This window comes from Neophocaena asiaeorientalis, unplaced genomic scaffold, assembly GCF_003031525.2.
Source record: "Neophocaena asiaeorientalis asiaeorientalis breed wild unplaced genomic scaffold, Neophocaena_asiaeorientalis_V1.1 scaffold246, whole genome shotgun sequence".
Taxonomy (NCBI): domain Eukaryota; kingdom Metazoa; phylum Chordata; class Mammalia; order Artiodactyla; family Phocoenidae; genus Neophocaena; species Neophocaena asiaeorientalis.
Genome location: NW_020174551.1, coordinates 4,305,750 through 4,333,635, shown reverse-complemented (window position 1 = coordinate 4,333,635; position 27,886 = coordinate 4,305,750). Strand labels below are relative to the sequence as shown.

Genomic DNA, 27,886 nt, shown 5'->3' with positions numbered 1-27,886 from the left:
ACATGAATATTTTTGTTTCCCAGGGCCTATGAAAGTTTTGTTTACTTATGTAGTCTATTAAGTGTGCAATAGTGTTACGTCTAAAAAAACAATGTACATACCTGAATTAAAAAAGACTTTACTGTTAAAAAAATCATCTGAGCCTTCAATGGGTCATAATCTTTTCATGGTGGAGGGTCTTGTCTTGATGGCCGCTGACTGATCACGATGTTGGTTGCTGAAGGTTGCAGTGGCTGTAGAAATTTCTTAAAATAAGACAACAATGATGTTTGCCACATTGATTGACATTTCCTTTCGTGAACGATTTCTCTGTAGCATGCAATGCTGTTTGATAGCATTTTACCCACAGTAGAACTTTCAAAATTGGAGTCAATCCTCTCAAACCCTGCTGCTGCTTTATCAACTAAGTTTATGTAATATTCTAAATCCTTTGTCATTTCAACAATCTTCACAACATCTTCACCAGGAGTAGATTTCAACTCAAGAAACCAGTTTTTTGCTCCTCTAGTTCTCTTGCTATTTTGACCACATCTGCAGTTACTTCCTCCACTGAAGTCTTGAACCCCTTAAAGTCACCTATGAGGGTTGCAATCAGCTTCTTCCAAGCTCCTGTTAATATTGATGTTTTGACTTCTTTCCATGACTCACAAACGTTCCTTTGTTTTTTGGCTGTGCCTTGCAGCTTGCAGGATCTTAGTTCCCCAACCGGGGATTGAACCCGGACCACAGCAGTGAAAGCGCTGAGTCCTAACCACTGGACCATCAGAGAATTCCCCACAAATGTTCTTAATGGCATCTAGAATGGTGAATCCTTTCCAGATGGTTCTCGATTTTGCCCAGATCCATCAGAGGAATCACTAGGTATGGCAGCTAGAGTCTTACAAGATGTATTTCTTAAAAAAATAACACTTGAAAGTTGAAATGACTCCTTGACATGTGGGCTGCAGAATGTTGTGTTAGCAGACGTGAAAACAACATTAATTTTGTCCATCTCCATCAGAGCTCTTGGGTGACCAGGTGCATTGTCAATGAGCAGTAATATTTTGAAAGGAATCTTCTTTTCTGAACAGTAGATCTCAACAGTGGGCTTAAAATACTCAGTAAACCGTGTTGTTAACAGATATGCTGTCATCCAGGCTTTGTTGTTCCATATACAGAGCACAGGCAGAATAGATTTAGCATAATTCTTAAGGGCCCTAGGATTTTTGGAATGGTAAATGAGCATTGACCTCAACTTCAAGTCACCAGCTGCAGTAGCCCCTAACATTCAGCCTGTCCTTTGAAGCTTTGAAGCCAGGCACTGACTTCTCTCTAGCTCTGAAAGTCCTAGATGGCATCTTCTTTCAGCATAAGGCTGTTTCATCTACACTGAAAGTCTGTTGTTTAGTGTGGCCACCTTGGTTAATCATCTTAGCTAGATCTCCTGGATAACTTGCTGCAGGCTTCTGCCTCAGCACTGCTTCACCTTGCACTTTTGTTATGGAGACGGCTTCATGCCTTAAACCTCAAGAACTAACCTTCGCTCGCTTCAAATTCTTCTGCAGCTTCCTCACCTCTCTCAGCCTTCATAGAATTGAAGAGAGTTAGGACCTTGCTCTGGATTAGGTTTTGGCTTAAGGGAATGTTGTGGCTGGTTTGATCTTCCATCAAGACTACTCAAACTTTCTCCATATCAGCAATAAGGCTGTTTTGTTTTCTTACCATTCATGTGTTCACTGGAGTAGCAGTTTTAACTTCCTTCAAAAACCTTTCCTTTGCATTCACAACCTGGCTAACGGTCTGGTGCAAAAGGCCTCGCTTTTCGGTCTCTCTCAGCTTTCCACATGCCTTCCTCACTAAGCGTAATCATTTCTAGTTTCTGATTTAAAGTGAGAGCCGTGAAACATTTCCTTTTACTTGAACACTTCGAGGCCATCGTAGGATTACTAACTGGCCTGATTTCAATATTGTTGTGTCTCAGGGAATAGGGAGGCTTGAGGAAAGGAAGAGAGGGAATGGCTGATCCGTGGAGCAGTCAGAACACGTATTTATTGATTAGGTTCACCATCTCATATGGGCATGGCTCATGGTGCTCCAAAACAATTAAAATGGTAACATCAAAGATCACTGATCACAGATCACCATAACAAATATAATAATAATGGAAAAACTTGAAATGTTGTGAGAATTACCAAAATGTGACACAGAGGCACAAAGTGAGCCAATGCTGTTGGAAAAGTGGTGCTGATAGACTTGCTTGAAGCAGGCTGCCACAGACCTTCAATTTGTAAAAACACATTTATCTGTGAAGTGCAATAAAGTGAAACATAATAGAATGAGAGGTATGCCTCTAATTTCTGGAGCATAAACAGGAAAGGAGTGTCTTTTGTTATTCATTAACAAGCCCCTTTCAACCACACCTGAGCTTACGTTAATGGAGTTATTTTGGAAAGCCCCTAAGGAGGGGGAACAAACCACCGGATTAGAAGGTTGGACCTTTCAGCCCCCTGCCCTTCCCGCCACCTCAGAGGAGGGGAGAAGGGCTAGAAGTTGCATTAATCACCATTTGCCAGTGATTTAATCAATCATGCTTATGTAATGAAGCCTCCATAAAAGCCCTAACCAAAGAGTTCAGATTGCTTCAGGGTTGGAGAACACATCTATGTAGTAGGAGGGTGGCACACCCCCAACTCCATGGGGACAGGAACTCCTGTGCTTGGGACCCTTCTGGGCCTTGCCCTGTGTATCTCTTCATCTGGCTGTTCATATGTATCCTTTAAAATATCCTTCGTAATAAATCTAAACTAGTAAGTGAATGTTTCCTGAGTTTTGTGAGCTGTTCTAGCAAATTACTGAACATGAGGATGGGTTTTAGGAACCCCTTATTTTATAGATTGTTGGTCAGAAGTACAGGTGACAACCTGGGACTTGTGATTGGTGTCTTAAGTGGAGCAGGCATGTGGGACTGAGCCCTTAACCTGTGGGGTCTGTGCTAACTCTGGGTAGCTAGTGTCGGAGTTGAATTGTAGGACACCCGGTTGGTGTCTAGAGAGCTGGAGAATTGGTTGATGTGGGAAAATCCTTCACACATGTGGTGTCAGAAGTGAGGTGAGTATAGGAAAACTGAGTGTCCTTTTAGTACCTTAGTAGAAATTAGAAATGGGTACCCCATCCTTCAGAAGAATGCAACCCAATACTGGGGTGCAGGGCATGGTGAGTGGACCACAGAGTGGATTTCAGCTCCCACTTTTTCCCTTTGCAGGTGCCCTTGTATAGTAAGCAATCTATACAACTGTACATGGCAGCCCTGATGGGAGCACCTTCCAGGTAGGGTTCTGGACCAAGCTCCTACCTAAGTGTTTACACTCACATGACTGATGTTGGTTGGTGTCTGCTGGTTGAACAGTCTTGGTTCAGTCTTCCCTTCTTTTCCTCTTGGAAGAAGAGATGTATCTATAGGATCCAGCCCCTCTGGGGAGTCAGGCCCATGTCCTGGGAGTCCTCTGTGTTGATGGCGCACATTGTAATCTCTGCCCCTTTGAAAAAAGCAAAACAACAGGACCAAGCTAAAGAAGAGCTCTGATGTATACACCACTATATGTAAAACAGATAAACAAGAAGGATTTGCTGTATAGCACAGGGAACTATATTCAGTATCTTGTAATAGCCTATAATGGAAAAGAACTGGAAAAAAAAAAAGATACATATTGTATAACTGAATCACGTGGCAGTACACCTGGAACACAATATTGTAAATCAACTATACTTCACATAAAAAGAAAAAGAAAAAAGAAAAACTTGTGGACACAGAAGAGGGAAAATGAACAAACATTAATTGAGCATCTGTTTTCTGCCAGGAACTTCACTGTGGTGGGCATTTTACACACTTGGTCAGCCCTCTTTTTCTCAACACATCCCTGAATAAAGGAAATTAGAAAGTTAGTCTTCACTTTTGGGGTTCTCTCAGGCTAAGTTCTAAACCTTAGGGAGAAGGAGAAATAGTTCTTTTTTTTAAATTAAATTAAATTAATTTTTTATACAGCAGGTTCTTATTAGTTATCTATTTTATACGTATTAGTGTATACATGTCAATACCAATCTCCCAGTTCATCCCACCACCACCACCCCCCACTTTCCCCCCTTGGTGTCCATACGTTTGTTTCCTACATCTGTGTCTCTACTTCTGCCTTGCAAACTGGTTCATCTGTACCATTTTTCTAGATTCCACATATATACGTTAATATACAATATTTGTTTTTCTCTTTGTGACTTACTTCACTCTGTATGACAGTCTCTAGGTCCATCCCCGTCTCTACAAATGACCCAATTTCGTTCCTTTTTATGGCTGAGTAATTTTCCATTGTAAATATGTACCACTTCTTCTTTATCCATTTGTCTGTTGATGGGCATTTAGGTTGCTTCCATGACCTAGCTATTGTTAATAGTGCTGCAATGAACACTGGGGTACATGTGTATTTTTGAATTATGGTTTTCTCTGGGTATATGCCCAATAGTGGGATTGCTGGGTCATATGGTAATTCTATTTTTAGTTTTTTAAGGAACCTCCATACTGTTCTCCGTAGTGGCTGTATCAGTTTACATTCCTACCAACAGTGCAAGAGGGTTCCCTTTTCTCCACACCCCCAAGGAAGGAATAGTTTGCCTCTCTGGGGTTGCATATTTATGACTTTAACAAAATGAAATAGGATTACCTAACTGAAATTTCTTCTATCGAAGGCTTAGCTGAAAAAAAAGTGACCTTTAAGAAAGGTTGTCACAGAAACATGCGCCTATATATCCATTTCTTTATGCCCTCTGAATTCTATTCTTGATCAAATTCAGATACCAAAATGTCATGTACTGTGTTAGTGTGATCCCTTGTAGAACTGCTGTCACTGACCATGTGTCTGGAGGATAATTGACTTATGTTCTCTGGGTAAAAAGGTAACTAAGAAAGAGCCATAAGGATTGAGTAACAGCTGAAGCAGCAGCTACTGTGTGCCAGGCCTGGTCTTGGATATTTTATTTTTTAGCTAAATCAGTATTATATTTACTGAGTTGGGCTAGCACAGGGCCTTACTATAGAAACTTGAGAAATATTTATCAAATGAGGTAAATGGAATTTCCTGTAAATATATGAGTCTTTAAATCATTCAATGTCACTCTATAAAACCTATAGAAGAATACTTTAGAATTTAGTGCTAGGAAAACCTTTATTTCCCCTGAGGAACCGGCATGCTGCAAATGATAACCACAAAACCTGATCATGTTGCTCCCCTCCTTTTTTTTTTTTTTTTTGCGTTACGCGGGCCTCTCACTGTTGTGGCCTCTCCCGTCGCTGAGCACAGGCTCTGGACGCGCAGGCTCAGCAGCCATGGCTCACTCTCAACCACTTTGCCACCAGGGAAGCCCTTTTTCTTTCTTTTTTTTTTGCTTTCACATTCAGTCTGAAAGTCTGAACTTTAGTCACAATGACTATAATGACTTTTGGGGAGTGTTGGTGTTCTTTTTTCTTTTCCTCCAGATTAAAAATAAAATTTTTTTGATTGTCTCATCTTTCTTTTTTGGTGGATAGGGGGTTGTTATTGTAAGCAGTTTAAATCCATTTTGGAGAAGATGAGATACAAAAGTTAAAACGTGGAGTTCTTCAGATAGCTGCCTCAATACCCAAGTGCCCCGTTCCCTTTTTTGTTCATAGAGAGCACCCAGCCTTTCTGACCCAGGAGGGAATCCTTATACCATGAGGCAGGTGAGAGCAGGTTCTAAAGTCACTAAGGCTCATGGGAGGTCACAGAGGCTATCGGTCCAGCTTGCCACTGCCAACCGGGGCTTGGGTGAAGTGACTGGGCCTGACCGGCCGAGCTGCTGGCTGATGAGCTCATAGTAAGCACATGGTGAGCACACAGGAATCACTTAATACACGTTAGCAATTTGTATTAGTATTATTGGTATTATTGATTTTACCCAGAGCTGAGTGAATGCTGAGAGGAGAAACCCAGGTTGAGCTGAGAGACCTCTGCTTTCGAGGCATGTCTGCAGAGCTCAGATATGTGGAAAAATGGAGAAAGCTGCTTCCACGTAGTTAGAGTTCAACTTCACTCTTCACCCACCCAGCCAAAGAATATGTTTAAGTAGGAAACACATCACAGTATAATCCTCCCCAAGAATCTTTGTTTCTTAGACAATAATTTAATTCTGGCTGGTAGAGCATGGGGCTGGTTAGCTGAGAATCTTCATGCGTCTTAGGAAAAAACGGAAATGAAATTAATTAAAAAGAAAGAAAAACAAAAGTAGAGAAGTCCATGTCATTATGACTTTGAATACTTACGCCTTTTGGACAGTATCTGCCTCAGGAGTCTGGGTGTGCTCAGCCAGGGAAGCACTAAGAGGGTCAAGGGTCATACTCCTCCGCTCTGGGTCTGTGAAGACAAAGCATCCTTAATTAGCAAAGGACAGCAGACAGTGATCCCACACGTGAGAAAACATCTACTCTGGTGAGCAGTCAACGGTGTGCAAATTAGCACAACAAGGTATGTTATACCCAGGAAATTGGCAAATGCTGCAGTGCTGACACATGGCAAGTGACATTAAAATCAGTAAGCCCCTTTGGGAAAGCAATGTGACAGTACATATCTAGACCTAGAAAAACGTTCTTGTCTTTGATCAGGAATCTCACTCCTGTGTATTTTCATAAGGAAATAATTTAAAAGAAGAAACAAGCTTTTTGTACAAAGTTATTTATTACAACATTATCATTAATAATAAAAAATTAGAAACAGCCAAACAATGGGAAATTTATGATGCATTAATTTGACATTTAGAATTATGGTTGAAAAGATAAATCATCATGGAAAATACGATATGGAAAATATGATATAATGACAAGTAAAAATAGAAAACTATAGAATTGTGTATTAAAACTGTAAAAGCTGGAAGAGAAAACAGAAAAAGGAAATAACATGCTAGATAAAGAGGTTTATGTGTTTAAATTTTTTCTTAAAACCCCAGTGTGGTTATATCATTGAAAAGAAAACTGATTAAAAAAAAAAAAAGTTATATTCTGAGGAACGCTTATGCAGGCTACACAGCTATTGCTGGGTGCTCTGAAGACCATATTGGGTAGTTTTCAGAATGAGAAGTCTCCAGACTGACTTCATATTAGACTAGGCTACTTTTAATTTTAGATACTGTAAGCAATTTTAAATTATGAAATATATATTTCATTGCAGAAAATTTGGAAAACACAAGCATAAAGAAGAACCCTCCCTGCCAATCAACATATAATTATTAGAATGACTAAAAAGACTGAGTATATCAAGAGTTAACACAGATGCAGGGGAACTGGGACTCTCAATCACTGCTGGTTAGAATGTAAAATGGTACAACCACTTAGGAAAATAGCTTGACAATTTCTTAAAAAATTAAATATTGGATGTACCATAGCATCCAACCATTATTCTCCTAGGTGTTTTACACAAGAGGAATGAAAGCATATGTCCATAAAAGGACTTATATGCAAATGGTCATAGCAGCTTTATTTGCAATAGTCAAAAACTTGAAACAGCCGAAATGCCCATCCACAGGTGAATGGATAAACAGGCTAGTATATACATACAATGCAATACTATTCAGTAGTAGTAAGTAGAAATGAAGTATTGATACACTCAACAACATGGATGAATCTCAAAAGAATTATGGGGAGTAAAAGCAACCAGACAAAGAAATGGTATGCTTCCATTTATATAAAATTCTAGAAACTGCAAACCAGTCTATAGTGACAGAAAGCAGATAGGTGTTTGTCTGGAAATGATAGAGATTGGAGTTGGGGGATGCATGAGGAAACGTTTGGGAAAGATGAAATTAAAAAATATATATTTATTTGTCTGCACCAGGTCTTAGTTGCAGCACGAGGGATCTTCGATCTTTGTTGTGGCATGTGGGACCTTTTAGTTATGGCATGCAGGATCTTTAGTTGCAGCATGTGAACTCTTAGTTGTGGCATGGAAGTCTTAGCTGTGGCATGTGGGATCTAGTTGCCTAACCAGGGATCGAACCCAGGCCCCCTGCATTGGGAGCGCTGTTTCTTAGACACTGGACCAACAGGGAAGTCCCCTGAAATGTTTTATCTTGATTGTGGGATAGTTTCACGGGTGTTGAAATATACAGTATCAGAACTTACCTAGTAGATTTTAAAAGTTCTCATCACAAGAAAAAAAATTGTAACTATGTGTGCTGATTGACATTAACTAAGCTTATTGTGGTAACCATTTTGCAATATAAAGTCATTATGTTGTACACCTTAAACTAATACAACGTTATATATCAATTAATCTCAAGAAAACTAGAACCTTCCCCTACAAATCATAGCAATATTTAATGTCTCAATAGAAGAAAATTGTTGGTTGAATAATTTTATATTCTACCAAATAATTATACATAATTAAAATCTAAGGAAAAGTGAAGTTGATTGCATTAAAATCTTTATAGAAAAAGTAATATTTAACACTTAAAGAAAACTTATCTAATTGTACAATTTAAATAGGTGTAATTTATTATAAGGCACCTTTATAAAGGTGTAATTTATCTCTTGATAAAGCTGCTTAAAAACTTAAAGATATATTAATACAAATAAAGTGTCTAAAACAGTGCTGGCACCTGTTAAAAACAAGAACAAAAACAAACAAAAAACCCCTGACTCATGATCCCTCTACTCACATACAACTACAGCAAAATACTTTGGTGTGTATACTTTCATGCATATATAATAAATATATACTCATATTTTAATAGAGTTAATAAAATAATGTATATATAATTTTAATCTATTTTTATGTTATTAGAATTTCCCATATCATTAAATATTCTTAAAAATGATTTTAATAACAGCATAGCATTTCATCATATGGATATACCATAATAGACTTAACCAAACATGTAACTTTTAAAATTCAGGTTGTTTTGAATTTTTTTTATAACTAAAATGAACTTTGCATAGCATATCCCTGAAAGGAATGTTTCTGATTATTAAAGGACTTACTCGTTGTCCACATCTATGATTACTGAAGAATGTACAGTCTTAAAAGCACAATGTCTGCTGCTGAATTGCTCCCCAGAAAATTTGTACCAATTTACACTCCAAGGAAATGGTCATTCATTCCTTTATTTATCACGTTTATTAGATACCTACTACCTGATGGTCGTTGTGTTAGGTGCTGGGAATATAGTGGTGAGTAGGATGGATTCACACATTGGTCTCAGGAAGCTTAAATTTTAGTGGGGAAGATGGATATTAGCACAAAGCAAAACAAAGCAAAACGAAATAATTTTAAAAAATGTTTTTTGAAAGGAAGACTCTTAATATTCAATCCTCACTTCCCTCTCTCTTTGAGCAGTAGATTCTTGCATGAATTAATTGATTTTTCCTCAATTTTGTTTAAAGATATTGTAACTTTAAAGAAAGATTTGAAAAGAAAAAAATTTACCTGTCATCCCACCAGCATTATTCCCTTAATACTAGTTTATCCATTTTTCAGTGTTCAGTGGTGTCCGCACCACCACCCAGAGGAACTTGGGCTCTCTTCTGCCATTCCCAAATGTTAAGGGTGGCATCTACTATCTCATACATCAACCTCCAGACTTTGGAGTAGGGACAGAATTGTTAATGTACATGGTGGTTGAGGGAACTGGAAAAGTTGATTGCGGTGGTACCCTGGAATTTATTTTGTCTTGGATCATATGTAATAGTAATAGAGAGTGGGAGCTGATTTAAGTATTTTTGTGATTGAGAGGAATTCTGTGAGAATTTCTTTCCCTAACTTGGCTGGCTTGGTAAAAGCTGTCTCATTGGACAAGTTTCACTGCTCTTCCCCACTATTTTGAACTTTGGGACAGGGCACTATATGACCAGCAGAGGGCGCGTTTGTATTGACCAAAAGATGGGGTTCTACAATTGGTGTGATTTCACCACTGATTAGAATTGAAATCCTGTCGCTGGGACGTGGATCGTAGCAGGGTGTTTTGTTTTGTTTCTCTAGTAAAATAACCTTATATTTAGGAAGTATTGGAATAAACTAAGCCAGTACTTTGAATAATAACCTACAACTTTTGACTGCCTTAAAAAAATCTGTAAAATATTTTAGGAATGCAGAGTATAGAAAAACGACCGTATAATGATTACCCATGAACTTACCACCTACCTTTGTGAAATCTTAACAGTTTGCCATATTTGATTCACATTTTTTTTCTAAAGAAAACATTTAAGATATAGTCTAAGACTTTATTGTATCACATATAATCCTATTTCCCTCACTCTCTCCCCAGAAGTAACCATTCTCTTAAATTTGGTATTTATCAGTTGACTGGGTTCAGAATATGCTACCCCCAAACATGGCACCTTGGCATACTGAGTATTTTAAGCTGAAGGAATTTGAGAAAGGGCAGTGTAGGTTATGAGACGGCTACTCATGTGAGAGGTAGGTTCTACTTGGAGGAAAGGGGCGCCCTTATCCCTGAAGACAGAGAGACTCTGAGAGGAACCCAAACAAACAGGCCTTGCTCTGTTTCCCCCAGTTAATTACCCTTTGCACTTACCTTTTGTACTATCACATTGTCCACTGTTCATCAAACCAAGTATAAAGATGCTCAGGCTTAACTACTTCCTTATGAATCCTCCTGCATCACATAAAGCTTACATTAAATACACTTGTGTGCTTTTCTCCTGTTAGTTTGTCTTTGTCAGTTTAATTTTCCGGCCCAGGCAGGGCCTCTAAGAGAGTAGAAGAAAAGTTTTTTCTCTCCTACACTGTCCTCATGTATATTTTTATATCTTTACCACATATAAAGCACTTCTAAACAACATATAGTATGATTTTACATATTAAAACTTCGTACCAGTAATATCATTTATGTCACTTTTGCAACTTGCTTTATTTTGCTTAAAATCTTGTTTTTGAGATTAACCCCTGTTAATACATACAGTTTCCATTCACTTATTTTAAGCTCTTGTACCTTATTATACCATTGTATAAACTTACCACAATTTATTTATCCATTTTGCTATTGATGGCTTTTTTATTTCCAGTTTTTTGTGATTACAAACAATGCTGCAATGAACCTTCTTGAGTGAGTCACTGTTCATACATGAAAGAGTTTCTCTAACGTATACCTGGGAATGGACTTGTTGAGTTGCAGGGTATATGCATCTTCAATTTATTGGGTATTTCCAAATTGCTCTGAGTTTCTAAAACTCCATATCCTCATTAATAATGAATATTTACAGACAAAATTTTTTGCTAATCTGGTATATATGAAATATCTCTTTTTCTTTGCATTTGAATTTTCCTGAGTAGCAAGTTTGACTAAGAAATAAATGGTCATTTATTTAGGTTTCCTCTTCTGTTAATTACCTATTAACATCTTTCACCCATTTTTCATTTGGGTTGACTGTCTTTTTTTAAAAAATTAATTAATTAATTTTTGGCTGTGTTAGGTCTTCGTTGCTGCACACGGGCTTTCTCTAGTTGCGGCGAGCGGGGGCTACTCTTCGTTACGGTGCACGAGCTTCTCATTGCAGTGGCTTCTCTTGTTGTGGAGCACAGGCTCTAGGTGTGTGGGCTTCAGTAGTTGTGGAACACGGTCTCAGTAGTTGCGGCTCGCGGGCTCCTGAGCACAGGCTCAGTAGTTGTGGCACATGGATTTAGTTGCTTCGTGTCATGTGGAATCTTCCCCGACTAGGGCTGGAACCCGTGTCCCCTGCATGGGCAGGCAGACTCCCAACCACTGTGCCACCAGGGAAGCCCGGGGTTGATTGTCTTTTGCCTTCTCTGTTTGTAGCAGTTTTTGGTGCGTTTGGGGTACTAATTCTTTGTTGGTTATATGCACTACAGATATTGTGTTCTAATCTGTATTTGTCTTTTAACTCTGTTTAACATATCAAAAACTTTAATTCTAATATAGTTGGGTTTGTCAATAATTTTCTTTATGGCTTGTGTTTTGAATCATGGGTAAGAAAATTTTCCCTTTCTCAAATTCATAAAGATATTCTTGTATATTTTCTTCTAAAAGATTAAGAATTTTACTTTTTCACATTTAGATCCTGAATACATCCGTTATTTTGTGAGGTAAGAATTTAAAAAATGGATAACCAGTTATCTGAAAATTATATAGGGAATAATAGCTCATTCTCTCCCCACTGTTTTCTAATACCACTTCTGTCACATTTCATTTCTGTATATGGGTGCATTTATTTCTGGATTCTCCATTCTGTCTGTCCCTAAGTCAATATCATAGCCTTAAAGTAATTTTTGATATGTGGCTGGGTAAACTCTTCCTCTTTGTTTTTCTTCAAAATTTTATTGACAGGACTTCCCTCGTGGTCCAGTGGGTAGTCCCTCCCAATGCAGGGGTCCTAGGTTCTATCCCTGGTCGGGGAACTAGATCCCACATGCAGGCTGAAACTAGGAGTTTGCATGCCGCAACTGACAAGTCCACATGCTGCAACTAAGACCCGGCACAGCCAAAATAAATAAACAACTAACTAACTAACTAACTAACTAACTACTCCAGGGAGACCCATTCATTGGTGGGGACCCCACACTTTAAAAAAAAATTGTATTGGCTATTGTTGACACTTCTTTATGCATTTTGCGATCAACTTATCACGTTCCACCGAAGACCCTACTGGGGATTTTTAAAAATAGAGTTGCATTGAATTTATAGATTAATTTAGGGAGAACTGTCACCTTCAAATCTTTGAACATTATATATAGCACTATATAGAATGTTATATTTATTCAGGCCTACTTTTAGTTAATTTAATAAGATTTTATAATTTCTTCATGAACGTCTAACACATCTTTTTTTAGATTTATTGATTTATTGCTTTTAAAATTTATTGATACATATGTTTTAAAATTACATTTATTCTGCCTTCCTGTATAATATGTACCACTAGATAACTAAATAGTAGAAGAGAAAAGAAATTTTTTTGGTAGGAGTTTCCCAAGTAATTCATAACCTTTAATGAATGAATGGATCTGTAGCTGGTGGCATCGTGAAGAGACCAGCAAACATTACATCTCCTGATGGAAGAACACAATGCCCTCCATGAAGTGGTCTTGTGAAAGCCAATCCTGAATCTGATCAAGTCTCTAGATCCAAGTACTAACTTACAGAAAATACAGAAGACAGAGAAACATGTTAAACTATACTTTGAGGATTCAATCAGCAAAGTATAGATTGTGGGAAACTCTACATTAAAAGTCACCCAGTTTCCTGAAAATAAACTAAGTGAGGGGAAAGAAAATAGAAATGAGAAGACTCGATAAATTAAAGGACCCTAAAAGCCATGTGTCAGGACTTCCCTGGTGGCACAGTGGTTAAGAATCCGCCTGCCAACGCAGGAGACAGCGGTTTGAGCCCTGGTCTGGGAAGATCCCACATGCCGCGGAGCAACTAATCCCGTTCGTCAGGACTACTGAGCCTGTGCTCTTAGAACTCGTTGCAATGAGAAGCCCACACACCGCAATGAAGAGTAGCCCTTGCTCGCCGCAACGAGAGGAAGCAACGAGAGGAAGCCCGGGCTGAGCAACGAATACCCAACGCAGCCAAAAATAAATTAAAAAAAAAAAGAAAAAAAGGCCGTATCAACCGATTGCAAACAAAGTCTAAAACAATTATAATAATTTTGAGACAATTAGAATGTTGAAAAAACGGATTGGATATTCAATTATGTTAAAGAATAGTTCTAATTTTTAGGTACAATAGCGGTATTACGGTTATGTCAAAAGAGTCTTTTCTTGTCTTTTAAAGATATATACTCAAGTGTATATGGGTAAAATGATATGAGCTTGGAATTTGTTTCAAAATACTATAGAAGGCAGGAAGGAATTGGGAATATAGGTGAACAATATTGGCCAGGAGATGGGTACGTGAAACTCATTGGTGCTGTTCTGTCCATCCTTGTGTATGTTTGGGGTTTTCCATAATAAGAATTATTTTAAAATTGCATTATAAATTGTACTTTATGTTTGCAAATACTATTTTTTTCCACAATTAATTTTTGTTATTGATGTATATTTAGTAATCTTGCTGAATTTTTTTGTTTGTCTTTTAATGGCTTGTCTTTTAATAGCTTTTCTATAGAGGCCCTCGGATTTTTCACATAGGTAATACTATTGTCTGAGAATAATGACAGTGTCATTTCCTCCTTTCTATCCTCTTCCTTTTCCTTTATTTTGCCTACCCTACTGTACTGGTACAATGTTGAATAAGAAGCAATGAGAGAGGGCGTCCTTATCCTAGTCCTGCCTCTAAAGAGACTGCTTCTGAAGTTCTACCATTAAAGTGTGATGTTTACTGCAGATTTTGGTAGGTACTCTTTCTTTTAAAAAATTATCTATTTATTTATTTTTGGCTGCGTTAGGTCTTCGTGTCTGTGCGCGGGCTTTCTCTAGTTGCAGCGAGCAGGGGCTACTCTTTGTTGCGGTGCACAGGCTTCTCGTTGCGGTGGCTTCTCTTGTTGTGCAGCACAGGCTCTAGGCGCGGGGGCTTCAGTAGTTGTGGCGCGGGCTCTAGAGCACAGGCTCAGTAGTTGTGGTGCATGGGCTTCGTTGTTCCACGGCATGTGGGATCTTCCCAGACCAGAGCTCAAACCCATGTCCCCTGCATTGGCAGGCGGATTCTTAACCACTGCGCCACGATGGAAGTCCTTTGGTAGGTACTCTTTATCAAAATCAGGAAGTCCTCTTCTATTCTTAGTTTGATAATTTTAAATCATGAATGGGTGAATTTTATAAATTGATTTTTCTTTTTGCATGTATTGAGATGACCCTAAGTACAGAAACAGATTTTCGAATGTTAGACCATTTTTAATTCTGCGGTAAACTGAATTCAGTCATGGTATATAGATATGTATGTGTGTGTGTGTGTGTGTATAATGATTTGATTGGCTAATATTTCATTTAGGAGTTTTGCATCTTTGATCATAAGTGAGATTGGTCTATAAATTTTCTTCTTATGCTGTTCTTGTCTCTACTTTCAACTGCTTTTTGGTTTTGATGAATTTAGGTCTCAAGTTAGAAATGAGCTTTACTTCCTGCAAGGTGAAGAGAATTTTCAGGGTCAAAGGGCAACAGCTGTATTCTGGGATTCTGGGGTCTTCCCTGGGGTTTCCATCCTGGGCTGAGTGGAGTGAGCCAGAAACAGTCCTAAGGATGTGTCACTTCCCACTATAGAGGAGAACTTTGAAAATACTTTCCATAAGGAGAAATAAAGGAGTTATACTAGAGGATGTAGGTCATCTAGGCCAGTGGTCCCCAACCTTTTTGGCACCAGGGATCGGTTTCGTGGAAGACAATTTTTCCACGGATGGGGGGATGGTTTTGGGACGATTCAAGCTCATTACATTTACTGTACACTTTATTTCTATTACTATTACATTGTAATATATAATGAGATAATTATACAACTCACCAGAACCAGTGGGAGCCCTGAGCTTGTTTTCACTTGCCACTCACTGATAGGGTTTTGATATGAGTCTGCAAGCAATTGATGTATTATGGTCACTGTGCAGTCAGTCCTCTCTGCTAAGGATAATCTGTACTTGAAGCCGCTCCCCAGCGCTAGCATCACAGCCTCAGCTCCACCTCAGATCATCAGGCATTAGATTCCCATAAGGAGCGCGCAACCTAGATCCCTCACACGCGCAGTTCACAGTAGGGTTTGAGCTCCTATGAGAATCTAATGCCGCCACTGATCTGTCAGGAGGAGGAGCTCAGGCAGTAATGCGAGCGATGGGGAGCGGCTGTAAATACAGATGAAGCTTCGCTCGCTCACCTGCCGCTCAGTTCCTAACAGCCCACGGACCGCTACTGATCCGTGACCCAGGGGTTGGGGACCCCTGATGTAGGCTGATAAGAACTAGCGGACTATGCTGAAGCCAGTACCAGGGCTCCAGATAGCACAGCCTGGCAGTGTAGGGTGACTGTGCAGGCCTCACGCAGAGAGGAAGTGAGGAGCCCCAACCCATGTTGTGAGGTGGCCCTTTGCAGTAGTGCCATCTTCCAGGCTGTGGATTCTGATGTAATGGCAGTGCCTCAACTCCTGGGCACATATTTCTTGTCTCCTTATTTTCTCCCCAGCATTAAGAGAAATTTTTGCATCACTGGCTGCTTCACTTCTTGGCACAGATTGGGCAGTCATTATACTTGCTCCTTTTTTAAAAAAAAAAAAAATTTATTTATTTTATTTTTGACTGTGTTGGGTCTTTGTTGCGGCCTGTGGGATCTTTGGTGCAGCATGCAGGCTCTTTGGTTGTGGCCCACGGGCTCTTCATTGTGGTGTGCAGGCTTCTCTCTAGTTGTGGCATGCAGGCTCAGTAGTTGTGGCACTTGGGCTCTCTAGTTGTGGCTCACGTGCTCAGTAGTTGTGGTGAGTGGGCTTAATTGCTCATCAGCATGTGAGATCTTAGTTCCCCCACCAGGGATAGAACTCGTGTACCCTGGAAGGCGGATTCTTACCCACTGGACCACCAGGGAAGTCCCCACTTGCTCCGTTTGGAGCTGTTTATTCCTGGAGTCAGGAACTGCCCCTGAGGAAATGCTTTCAAAACCAAACTAAATTGAACTAAACTAAACACCTACAGACACTGAGTTGAGAGAGACTTGGGTTTCCTTGGTTTTAATAATTAGCCACGATTTTGCACAATTCTCCTGGCTTCTAGACCTCAGTTTCCTTTATCTACAATATAAAAAAACTTCTAGAGATTCTAAATAATCTCCAAGTTTCATGCTGGCTTTCAAAAAATGCTGCCATTATTTTGTGGTATTTCTTCTACCTTGTGACTATTCCTAATCAGAAACACATGGATGGCTCTCTTAAAGAGCCAGGGGCTTGGAGTCATAGAAACCTGGGTTCATATCTCAGCTCCTTCACTTACTGGCTGTGTGACCTTGGGCTATTTACCTAACCTCTCTGAGCCTCCTTTGCCTCATCTGTGAAATATAGATAATGTACTTTACCTCATAAGGTTGTGGTGAGGATAAAATAAGATAAAAGTACAAAAAAGAAAGTACCTAGCAAAGTGTCTTTCTGCAGAGTAAGTGCCAAAAATTCCTTCCCTTTTCTCCACCCAAGTGACGATGTGTGGAAAAGTAGCCAAAAGATAAGCTTTATAAATTTAAAAGTTTAAATTGTTTGTCTGGCACTTCAAGGTGTTTCCCGTTTGCCTGCCTCCCACCTCTTCCCTAGAGTCTAAGTCGGCCTGTTTGGTAGATTTTGAGACTGTCTAGCTCTGTGAGTCTCCACCCAGGCCTGGGATCCGCAGGAGGTGCCAGCGGGTAGCGACATCACAAGCTACCGCAGAGAGGAGAAGAAAAGACTAACATGCGGCCCGGAGAGCCGACCCTTTGGGGCAAGCCGAGCCTGGAGTCCCGAGCTCGCTGCAAGGAGCTCCGTTTGCAAGGAGGTCAGAGGCGACAGGTGGAGACGGCCTCGCGCTGGCGGAGCGGCGGCGCCGGGCGGCCACTGGCGGGAGAGCGGGCGCCGCCGGCCCCTGGAGCCGCCGGTGGGGGGCGGGAGACGATGGAAGGCGCGCCCCGCCGCCGCCTGCTGGGACCTTTCGTCCTCTCCTCGCTCCCCCGATTTGCCACACTTCTTTTTTTTCTTTTTGAAAAACTTGCCTGAAGATTCTCTTCATTTCGGTTTCTCCACTTTATATGTGTGTGAAGCATTTCTTCTCTATTTCGCCTTGACCTTTTTGCTTTCTCGCCCTTTACCTACCAGAACTCCAGGATCCGCAAACGCTCCTTTTGGTAACTGTTAACAACCAGACTTGATCTCTATAGATGGAGTCTGGGAGGTCAGTCAGGTCTGGAGCCTCGCCTCTACCCAGCTCTGTGACCAAGGACATGTTCCTTAACCTCACTGTGCCACAGTGTTCTCATCTGGCAAATGGAGATAATAAGAGCTCCTTCTTTACAGGATTGTTATAAAAGTTAAATGAAACAATTTACAGAAAATGCTTAGCCTGATGCCTGGCACACAGTGAGTGTGAACTGCTACCCCCGTCTTAATGGCTTCACTGCAAATGCACTCTGGGTTCACTAAACTCCTTCCATCATGTCCAGCATCACCTCCTCCAGGGAGCCCTCCCTGACTTTTCCCTGTCTCTCCCATGCTGGTCTGGATCAGTTGTCCTTCCTGTGTTCTCTGGGAACACTAAACACATTGAACACAGAGGTGGTTCTAACCATGCCTGCCCAGGTCTGGCTCCTTTATTAGAGTGGGAGCTTCATAAGGAGTGTGTCTCATCCAACCACAGAGGGCCTGGCACTCAGTAGGGGATCAGCAAACGGTCCCTAAGTAAATGAAGGCAATTTCCATTCATGCAGCGAGTGGTTAAAGACCTAAGAAGGCCTGAACCTGGGGTCTGAACCCTGGAGCTGTCTCAGCGCTAACACTGAGACTTCTACTCTTCCCCTTAACAGAAACAATCCCAAGGTCACTGAGTCATAGGAAATGGAAGGAAGAGATTGGAAGGTCAGTTGTGTTATTTTCTGATGAGGAAGTGGAAGCCTAGAGAGGCCAGCAGGTCTCTTGCAGCCTCATGCCCGTACAGGAGGACCGTGGTGAAGACTGTGTTCTCATTCTTGACCCGCTGGGCTCTTACTCACTGGCCGCTGTGGCTGAGCCTGGGCCCCCGTGCAGCATGGGGACTGCTGGTCTCTTTCGAGACTCTCTTGGTCAGGGCCCACCCAAGGGTGACGGGTGGCAGAGCTTTATGTGCGACACGCTAAAATGGTGGCTGGCTTTCCCTGGGAGCAGGTGAAGTGGAAGGAGCTTGGGAAGGAGGCCCAGCCCCAGTCCTGGCCCTGCTGCTTATTGCTTATCACTGTGCAACCCTGGTGAGTCATAGATAAAAAGAGCATGAGGGTGGGATGGGGACTGAGAGATTATCCAACCCACCGCCATGGTTTATGGAAAAGGAATCCACAGCTCAGAGAAGTTATGTGTCCTAGACTATGGGCCTAATCAAAGGCAGAGCTGGTAACTGAACCGATATCTGTCGAATCTGAAACCCAGGGTCCTCAGTGAGTCTATTCCAGGGTTTCCCAAATAATAATGGACACACGAGTCACTTGAAGGTCTTGTTAAAGCACAGGTAGGTCTGGGTGAGACCCCAGATTCTACATTTCTAACAAGGCCCCAGGTTCTAGCTAGAAAGGGTCCAGACCAGCGAGTCTCACCTTCTAGCTCTACTATGATGTAACTACTTAGTGCACTAACCACTGATTAGACCAGTCTTGTCGGGTTAATGAAGGCATGGCAGCTAGTGGGCCCTTAACCTAGAAGCCAGTGGGGCCAGCACCCTCCTCACCTGCTCGTCCTTCCCCAACAGCGTTATTCATTCACGACCCCTGTTGGCTGCTTCTGTGTCTTTGGTGGAGATGCAGGTCCTGGCTGGTGGCTTTCGGTCTGTGAGTGCACCCCTTTTGGAGGACTTGTACCTTGCTAACACTTGCAGGCACTGTTTCTTCACAGGGTGTGTGCCAGGCCCAAAGTTGAGTCTTCACTGCAAGCTCTTGAGGGTAGGAACCTTGGTTTTGTCATCTCTGAATCTCTTGAATACTCATTCATTCCTCCATTCACTGGATTCATTCGTCTATGGAACATTGCTAGGCCTGGCTAACTAAGGTGCAGTCCTTGTCCTCAAGAAACATACATAACACATGGGCTATAAAGTGGTACTTAGTGGTTGCCCAATAAGCATGTGTGCAACTGAATTATGCTTTGGTGCTCTGGGGGAAGTGGCAGTGTCGTCAAGTGATAGAGAGGGCAATGGAGAGCAGCTGGTATTGGCCACTACCTAATAAGGGGCTTGTTTTCAAAGAAGGGTGTCTGGTTCCTTAGGCAGTTCCCATTGGGGTCAGTGGAAATGACAGCACCGAAGCCTCACAGGAGTCTCTGCACTTTTCAAAGTTATCAGGCAAATTCACAAATGCATTATAATTTTTAGCTCTCCCTTTGACACTGTAAAGACCGATGGAGGAAACAGGGATGCTCTAGCTCCTCTTCTCAGGCGAGTCACAGAGAGGGCGCCTAAAACATGCATGGTGTCTGCAGCAAACAGAGAAATGACCCACCATGGTGACTCTGAGTCCACGAGGTAGGAAAGTGGTAGCATCTGCAAGACAGAGCCATCTACCCACACGTGGCAGAGATGCCAACTGCCACCTAATGTCCATTCCCCTCGAGTCTTAGCTTGGCACGTGAACACCCAGCAAGAGACTTTATTCCCCAACCTCGCTCGTAGGAGGCCAGCGGATATGAGCAGAGGTGGAAGAGGTGTGAGTCCAGAATCAGGCCCTTAAAAGGCAGCTGTGCCTTTTCCTCTCCTGCCCTGCAGGGTGAGGGAAAAGCTGAGCCAGCTTTGACCATGCAGACAAGGGTGATAGCAAAGAGGGTGGCAGAGAGACGATAAGAGAGAAAGAGCCTGGGTCCCTGGACAGCCCTGTGGAGCGGAGCTGTCCTACCGCCTGCCTGCCAGCCTGGACTCTTCCATGAGACAGAAGTAAAACTTCCATCTCGTTTGAAGTCACTTTATTTTGGTCTTTGTTAGAACCAACGTCCTAACCACTACATATCTGTCTCTTGAATAAAGCAATGATGCTCTGAGCCTTTTTTTTCCTGGTAGAATAGAAATGGCTCATTGGTTTCTAGGGTTTTCTGTGAGACTTGCCTTTTGTCCCCCACCCCCCATTGTTTCAGGCTACTCACTAGGGATCCTCTGCACTCATTCAGGGCTCCCCAAATCTCTCAAAGCTATTGATAATATCTTAAGTTCTGCCACATTCCAAGGGGTTATGTCACTACCACAACATAACCTCATTCAGATTGGGTCTGTTGCCCACCCCTGGACTTAAGTAAGAGGAGGACTTACGCAGAGGACTCAGCCAGTTCCCCAAGAGCAAGCAATCCCACCTCCACTCCCTGCAATTGAGACTGATTTGGAAAGTAAATAAAGCATTGTGTTACATCATGTTATCAACTTAGAACAAGTCTCTCCTGATAAGGCTACTAATATTAAGGTTTTTAAGAAACAGACTAATACCTAACCTTTAGTGAGCACTTACTGTGTGCCAGGCATTCTTATAAGCACATTACATGTATTAACTCCTTTATGTCACAACCACCCCACAAGATAAATACTATTAGTATCTCCATTTTACAGATGTAGAAAAAAGATGCCCAGAGAAGTTTGGTAACTTACTCAAGGCCACACAGTTAGCAAGTGGTGGAACCAGGATTTGAACCCCGGGACTCAGACTTGATAATAGATGCTCTTGATCACTGTGATGCTGCCTAAACAGTGTCCTCCAATCCTCCTACTCCCATTATATTTAAAAGAACAGATTAAATTGAGTCACTGCCAAATTCAGAGAACTAAATTCTGGAAGCAAGGCCCAGGGCAGTGGTTCTCAAAGTGTGGTCCTTGGACCACTAGCCTCAGAATCACTGAGGAACTTAATAAAATTTCAAATTCTATGACCTCAGCCCAGATCTAGTGAATCAGAAACTCTGGAGGCAGGGCCCAGACATCTTTATTTTTATAAGCCTTCCAGGTGGTTCTGAGGCACACCGAAGTCTGAGAACCATTGGCCTAGTAAATAAACAAGAACTGAAACAAGAATGGAAATTATGTTCTTTCCTTGGACTTTGGGGGTGGGAAAGAGAGGCAGAAAGAAAAGTTTTGTATTTAAAATGAGCAATTTCCCAAACCCTCTCTGGAGGTTGCTGATTTGACCTATCTTGTGAAAACTTGCATGCTGTATTCTCACCAAGCCCAAGACTCATGCTTTTCTCATTGGATGTGGCCCCGGCTCACTGCTTATAATTAATCTTATAGATCACTACTTAATTTAGAGTAGGAAAACAATCCTGACAATTAGTCGTAAGATCTATGAAGGGAAAATTGATCCTTAAATAGTTAAAAAAAAATTCCTTGGCACTCCCGCCTTTTTTTCCCTTCAAAGATCTGAAATTCTTTTTAAACATTAGCATTTGTCATTCGGGACAGGCAAATGCCTTCTTTAATTTTCTGTGGTGATATTTCACTGCGTTAAAGTCTGTCTGAATAAACTTTATGGAACTCAGCTGGGCCTCTCTCTATCTGTCAGGAGACAGGAAATCTGTTCTGACTGACTTGGTCATTGCTTAGATTTGGCCGTGTTCTACGCTGCCTAAAACCTCCACTGCACTTGGCCAAGACCTTGGGGCCTCTTCGGTGCTCACAATCTAGACATGTGATTTACGATATGGAAGATCTGAAGACTGGAACACATTTCCCTGGCTATTGTCACTCAGCTTTGGAAATGGAGGTGGTGAGAGACCTATGTCAGCAGAAACCTTGCTTAAAAGTTTGACCGAACACAGGGATCAGGCTACCATAATATTTTGTCTGATATCCAGAAACAGTGAAATTTTTTTTTGCGGTACGCGAGCCTCTCACTGTTGTGGCCTCTCCCGTTGTGGAGCAGAGGCTCCGGATGCGCAGGCTCAGCGGCCATGGCGCACGGGCCCAGCCGCTCCACGGCATGTGGGATCTTCCCGGGCCAGGGCACAAGCCCGTGTCGCCTGCATCGGCAGGCGGACTCTCAACCACTGCACAACCAGGGAAACCCGGGCAGTACTGTTTTCAACGTCAGCTGAGGACTCTGAGGCGGGGATGTGAAGGCAGAGGTAGTCCTATTCCAGAGCCCATGCTCTCTACTCAGCTGCCCAGATCTGCTGCTGCTAGCCTATATAGAGCACCTTATAGGACTTAGAGAAAGGCATTCCCGTAGAAGGGCCAAGTAGGGAAAGGAGCCTCCTTTGGGTGGATGCACCCAGTGCTGGAGTGCGTGGCTCAGGGTGCGCAGCACAGGCTGGATTTCAGCCCCTCTCGCTCCCTCTGCTGGACGCCTTTGTACAGTGAACGACAAGCGCAACTCTGGCTGGCAGGCCCTGCATCCACTCCTTGAGAGTACATCTCTCACACATCTGTTTCCACCCCTGCAAGAAGCAATGAGGATGAAGACCAGCTCTGCTACCTGGGACTAGCTAACTGCAGCATCACGTAGCATGCCCAGGTGACCCCAGGGAAGAGCTTAGAGTCCAGTTCAGGGTATCAAAATATGAACTATGCCAAAAAGCCCAGTTGTGGGCCCAGTCTTTCCAAGAATCATCCTGATTATCAAATGCAGCATCATTTTTGGAGGAAGTCACACTCAAGGAGCTCTGGCCACCCAGAGCTGTGGGCGACACGGGCTGGGTCTCTAAAGATGCTGGTCCCCCCTCTGTGGAATGTTAACCCTCTAGGCAGAGAACCTCAGCTCCCTCACTTGCGTATCCAGGAGCCTATGAAAGCAGGAGAAGCCAGAGGTAGAGGTGCCTGTGGGATCTTTCTGTAATGCCCCAAAGTCTCCACTCTCTTCTATGACCTGCAGCTGCTGGCAGGAAATAAATCTTTCAATAAGTCCAAGGACATACAAGCATGTTACCATCAGCTGGCTTGTGATACAGTAAGAGCACATCAGAGTCTGTATTCTGACTTCCAACCCATGACCTGAGAGGAAATGGAAGGGTCCTTCCTCATTAACATCTTTGAACAGTGCAAAGTTCATCCCACAATTATTGCAATCAGACTATAAAACCCAACCCAGCTGTTTCTACCTTGAGGGCCTGGGTGATATTCTCTGAGGGGTCCTCCAGGCTCTTCATGATAGTCCAGTTCATCTCCACTTTCCTGTTAGGTTAACAACAACCATAAACACATGAGACAGAATAAGTACCAGCACCCTAGGGTCCATATGCCCTTCGGTCAAAGGGAATCCAGGCTTCTTAGTTGTCTCTTCTTCTTTGTCTATCTGTTTTAACTTGTGTCCAAGAATTCTGCTGCCAGCGTGAAGGGCCCTGAAGAGCCAGGTGGGCTTAGCAGTGGCCTTGAGCACCGTCCTTATCTGTCCTCCTCTGTGGGAGGCTTGTCCCATCCATCAGAGCAGTGCTCCATGCCTGGCATATGTGGGAAAAAGAATGTCACAGGCAAAGGCCGACCGGCAGAAGGCAACAGAGTATCTCTAGGGATTTGAGGGAGGTCCAGTGTGACCAGAGCAGAGATGGGGTGAAGTGGGAAGGGTGGGGAGGACTCAGACTCTCAGGGCCTTGGAGGTAGTTTAAGGATTTTGGCCTTTACCTTGAAAACAAATGGAAGGCACTGAGGGTTTAAAACAGGGCAGCAAAAGGATCAGATTGGCCTTTTGTAGGGCTTCCAGGATTACCACGGATAAGGTTCCTTGTATTTTTTATTTAAATAAATTTATTTATTTACTTTCGGCTGCGGTGGGTCTTCGTTGCTGTGTGCAGGCTTCAGTAGTTGTGGCACATGGGGTCAGTAGTTGTGGCGCAGGGGCTTAGTTGCTCTGTGGCATGTGGGATCTTCCCAGAGCAGGGGTCGAACCCGTGTCCCCTGCATTGGCAGGCAGATTCTAAACCACTGTGCCAACCAGGGAAGTCCCCAGATTAGGTTTCTTGTCACATGGAATCCCCTCTTCCTTCTTTCTCTGAGTCACACAAGGTGCTTCCAATCCCGCCACCCAGAAATCTCTATAACGATGGTCTTCAACCCTGGCTGTGTCTTAGAATTATTTGTGAAGCTTAAAAAAAAAAAAAAAAAAGAAAGATTCCTAGGACATAACCCCAAATGTTAAAATCAGACTTTCTGGATGGAGCTGGGGCATTTTTAAGGCTTCTTGGGTGATTCCGTCATGCAGCCAGGATTGAGAACCATGGGTCTTCTCTAGAGGATTGGAAGAACAGCACTTCAGTTGCCAAGGAAACGTGGCAGGTAGAGTCAGTGACTCAAGTAAAGCCCTCAGTGTTTGATAAGGCCAGCTCTTGGCCTTTGTCACCTGGATCTCTGCTTAATCCACAGCTTCATTTCAGCTGTGGAGAAGGAATCTGAGGGCCCTAGAATCCTCTCCTGGGACTAAAGTTCCTCACCCTTTAGTTGACAGTTTTCCTCTTTATTATCAAATACCCCAGCTGCTTTGGAAAGACACAGTTATCTGCTAATTTGTTTGACATTCTCTTCTTGCTTGATGGCTTTTTGCCCCGCGTGTTTCTCACTTGTTAGCTTAGTGTTTGCAGCTGATGAGATATTCTGACGTAAAAAAACCTAAAACAGCTAAGCAATTTTCTTTCTTTTGCATTTATCTCTTTGGAGACAAAGCACATTTGGCCTGATGCAATAAAAAAAAAAAATCATGTCTGAATAAATGGAAAGTTTTTAAAAAAATGATTGCAAGAAAAACCTGCCTCAGTCCAGTAAACAGCAAAGTTAGAAGACTAGAAAAGAGATAAATTTTTAAAAATTCTGTTTATAAATCCTTTTAGCCTAACAGGAAATTGGATTAAAAGGGAGAAACAAGCTTCCTCTTTTGGAAGAATTTCAAAGCTCAGAAGAATAAAACTTGAGTCTTCACAACATGCAGCTATGAGCCTTCAGGGACAAGAAATATTCTTCTCATTTCACAGACGGGGAGATGGAGGCAGAGAGAGTTGGGGATTTGGAAAGAATCTTTTGATGAGTCCCTGTGAGAAAAAGAAGTACAGTAGTCTTAATTTGAAAGTCTGGGGAATTTCCTGGTGGTCCAGTGGTTAGGGCTCTGCGCTTCCACTGCCAGGGACCTGGGTTCAATCCCTGGTCAGGGAACTAAGCTCCCACAAACCACGCTGCTGTGAGGTCTTAAAAAAAACCACATTCTGCCTCTTGCTTAGAAAAGTGTCAAAAAGCTATCATTTTTTACATATACAAGCACACATGTGAAAAGACTTATACCTAAGGTCATTTGTTGCAACAGATTGGAAACAACCTACGTATCCCAACAATGGGGGATGTTTTAAATAAATTATGGTAATTTACACAATGGAATACAATGCAACCATTAAGAAGCATCTCTTAATGAATTAACAGAACTCCAAGATATAATAAGTTAAAAAAAAGTAAGACTGTGAGCAATGTGTATAATATATAAAAACATGTATAAAATGTCTCTATTTTTCTACCTGTATTGGACTGTATATACATACTACAACTCAGGAAAGGTACACAGGAAACTAGCATCAGTGGTGTCCAAGGGGGAGGGAACACAGCTGGGAGACATACCCTTTTATACTTAAATTGTTTAAACTTCCTGAGTATATTTCGGATTCAAGATTTGAATTGAAAAAACTAAAACTAAAAAGTGACAGCAGTCTGCCACTTTTAATGAGTTATAGAGGTAATGACTGAAACACAGGCAATAATACTTGGTGAGTGAGCAAAACAAGCTGAAGGACTGAAAATTCAAATCCCAGCTCTGTTATTCTGGCCAAGTCATTTGCTCTCCATCTCTACATTTGGCTTATGAATATTTATTGGGTGTCTGTTGTGTGCCAGGTACTGTGCCGGGCGCCGGGGGCACAAAGCTGAAAGATCTATTTGTAAGAAGCTCAGTGACTTGTAGAGAAACAGGAAACCTCACCGTCGCCATGCAGTGTGATAAATGCTGTGACAGATTATGACAGGTTTCTGCAGGACCTCACGGGAGGTGAAGCTAAGTTAGGCTGGGAAGGTTGGTTTACCAGTGGACATGGTGCTAAGTCTTGCAGAGAAGGGGAGGTTAGGGCAGTTCCCGCAGAGGAAGGAGCATGTACTGGCTGGGGGGCGCATTCTGGTGTGGCTGCAGGGCCCGGACAGTGGGAATCAGACACGGGCCAGATCTTCCAAGTCACAGTCTAGAGTTTTAAAAAGATATTCATTTGTTCTATTTTTCTATTTATAAAAGAAATACATTTTTGATGCCAGAATTAACCGGAAGGCCAACGGGGATGTGGTAGGGAATTTCAAGCAAACCAGTGGTATATGACTGAGCTGTATTTAGAAAGAGCGCTGGCAACAGGGTGGTGTTATAAGTCTGGGGCGGGGTGGGGTGCGTGGGGATAGTAACAAACACTTTGTAAACACAAACTGTAGCACTGAAACCAGACAAGAGAGACAGTTGCCTGAATGGTTGTGGTGCAGATCCTGGAGTCAGACTGCCTGCCCTGAAGCCCTGATCCTGTACTTCATGCCTTACAGGTCACGCGAGGTACTTAATCCCTGAACCTCAGTTTCTTCAACTGACAGGGGCTGGGCCAGGTGGCCTGAAGTTCTCATCTGTCCCTGGAGAACCTTCCACTGGTCCTGCCCTCTCCCCTCACACACAGCGCCCTATCTGAGCATGGTACTTCTAGGTTCACCGCAGGCTTCGGGAAGGAACTGCTGGGAGGATGGGGAATGCAGGAGCCAGAGGTGGGGCTCCAGGGGGCTGTATGTGCTGTATGACCTATCATTGAACCTCAACCTCTCCATCTGTGAAATGGGGGTAATGATAAATTTTGTACGAGTTCTTGAAAAGCTAAATTAGGAAAATACATTTGGACATTCTGTGTAACATATGTAACACATACATCTAAATGACTAATTTCAATGCCTTCTTAATGCTGGAAGGAAATCAGTATCTCATTTGTGAGTGTCAACTTTAAGGTCGTACAAATTTTCTTGTGTATTAAAAAGATCCCACACCTATTCTTTTTTTTTTTTCGGTACGTGGGCCTCTCACTGTTGTGGCCTCTCCTGTTGCGGAGCACAGGCTCCGGACGCGCAGGCTCAGCGGCCATGGCTCACGGGCCCAGCCGCTCCGCGGCATGTGGGATCTTCCTGGACCAGGGCACGAACCCGTGTCCCCTGCATCGGCAGGTGGACTCTCAACCACTGCGCCACCAGGGAAGCCCTCACACCTATTCTTTAATAAAGAAAACGGATTTATGAAAGTCATAAGGTATCTTGTGT

General features: G+C 42.4%; 1 protein-coding gene and 1 non-coding gene across 2 annotated transcripts in view; both read right to left on the bottom strand.

Annotated features, from left to right (window-relative positions):
• KIAA2012 (KIAA2012 ortholog) overlaps positions 1–27,886 on the bottom strand; it is a 113,373-nt gene that overhangs the window by 9,778 nt on the left and 75,709 nt on the right. The window contains exons 15-17 of the mRNA XM_024757369.1: positions 23,689–23,761; positions 6,308–6,398; positions 3,350–3,515 (exon numbers count right to left, since the gene is read on the bottom strand). Of these exons, the coding sequence (XP_024613137.1) occupies positions 3,350–3,515; positions 6,308–6,398; positions 23,689–23,761 (330 nt within the window). The remainder of the gene's footprint in view (positions 1–3,349; positions 3,516–6,307; positions 6,399–23,688; positions 23,762–27,886) is intronic.
• Positions 698–769, bottom strand: TRNAE-UUC (transfer RNA glutamic acid (anticodon UUC)). Its single transcript has one exon. It is a non-coding gene; the product is annotated as a tRNA-Glu (tRNA).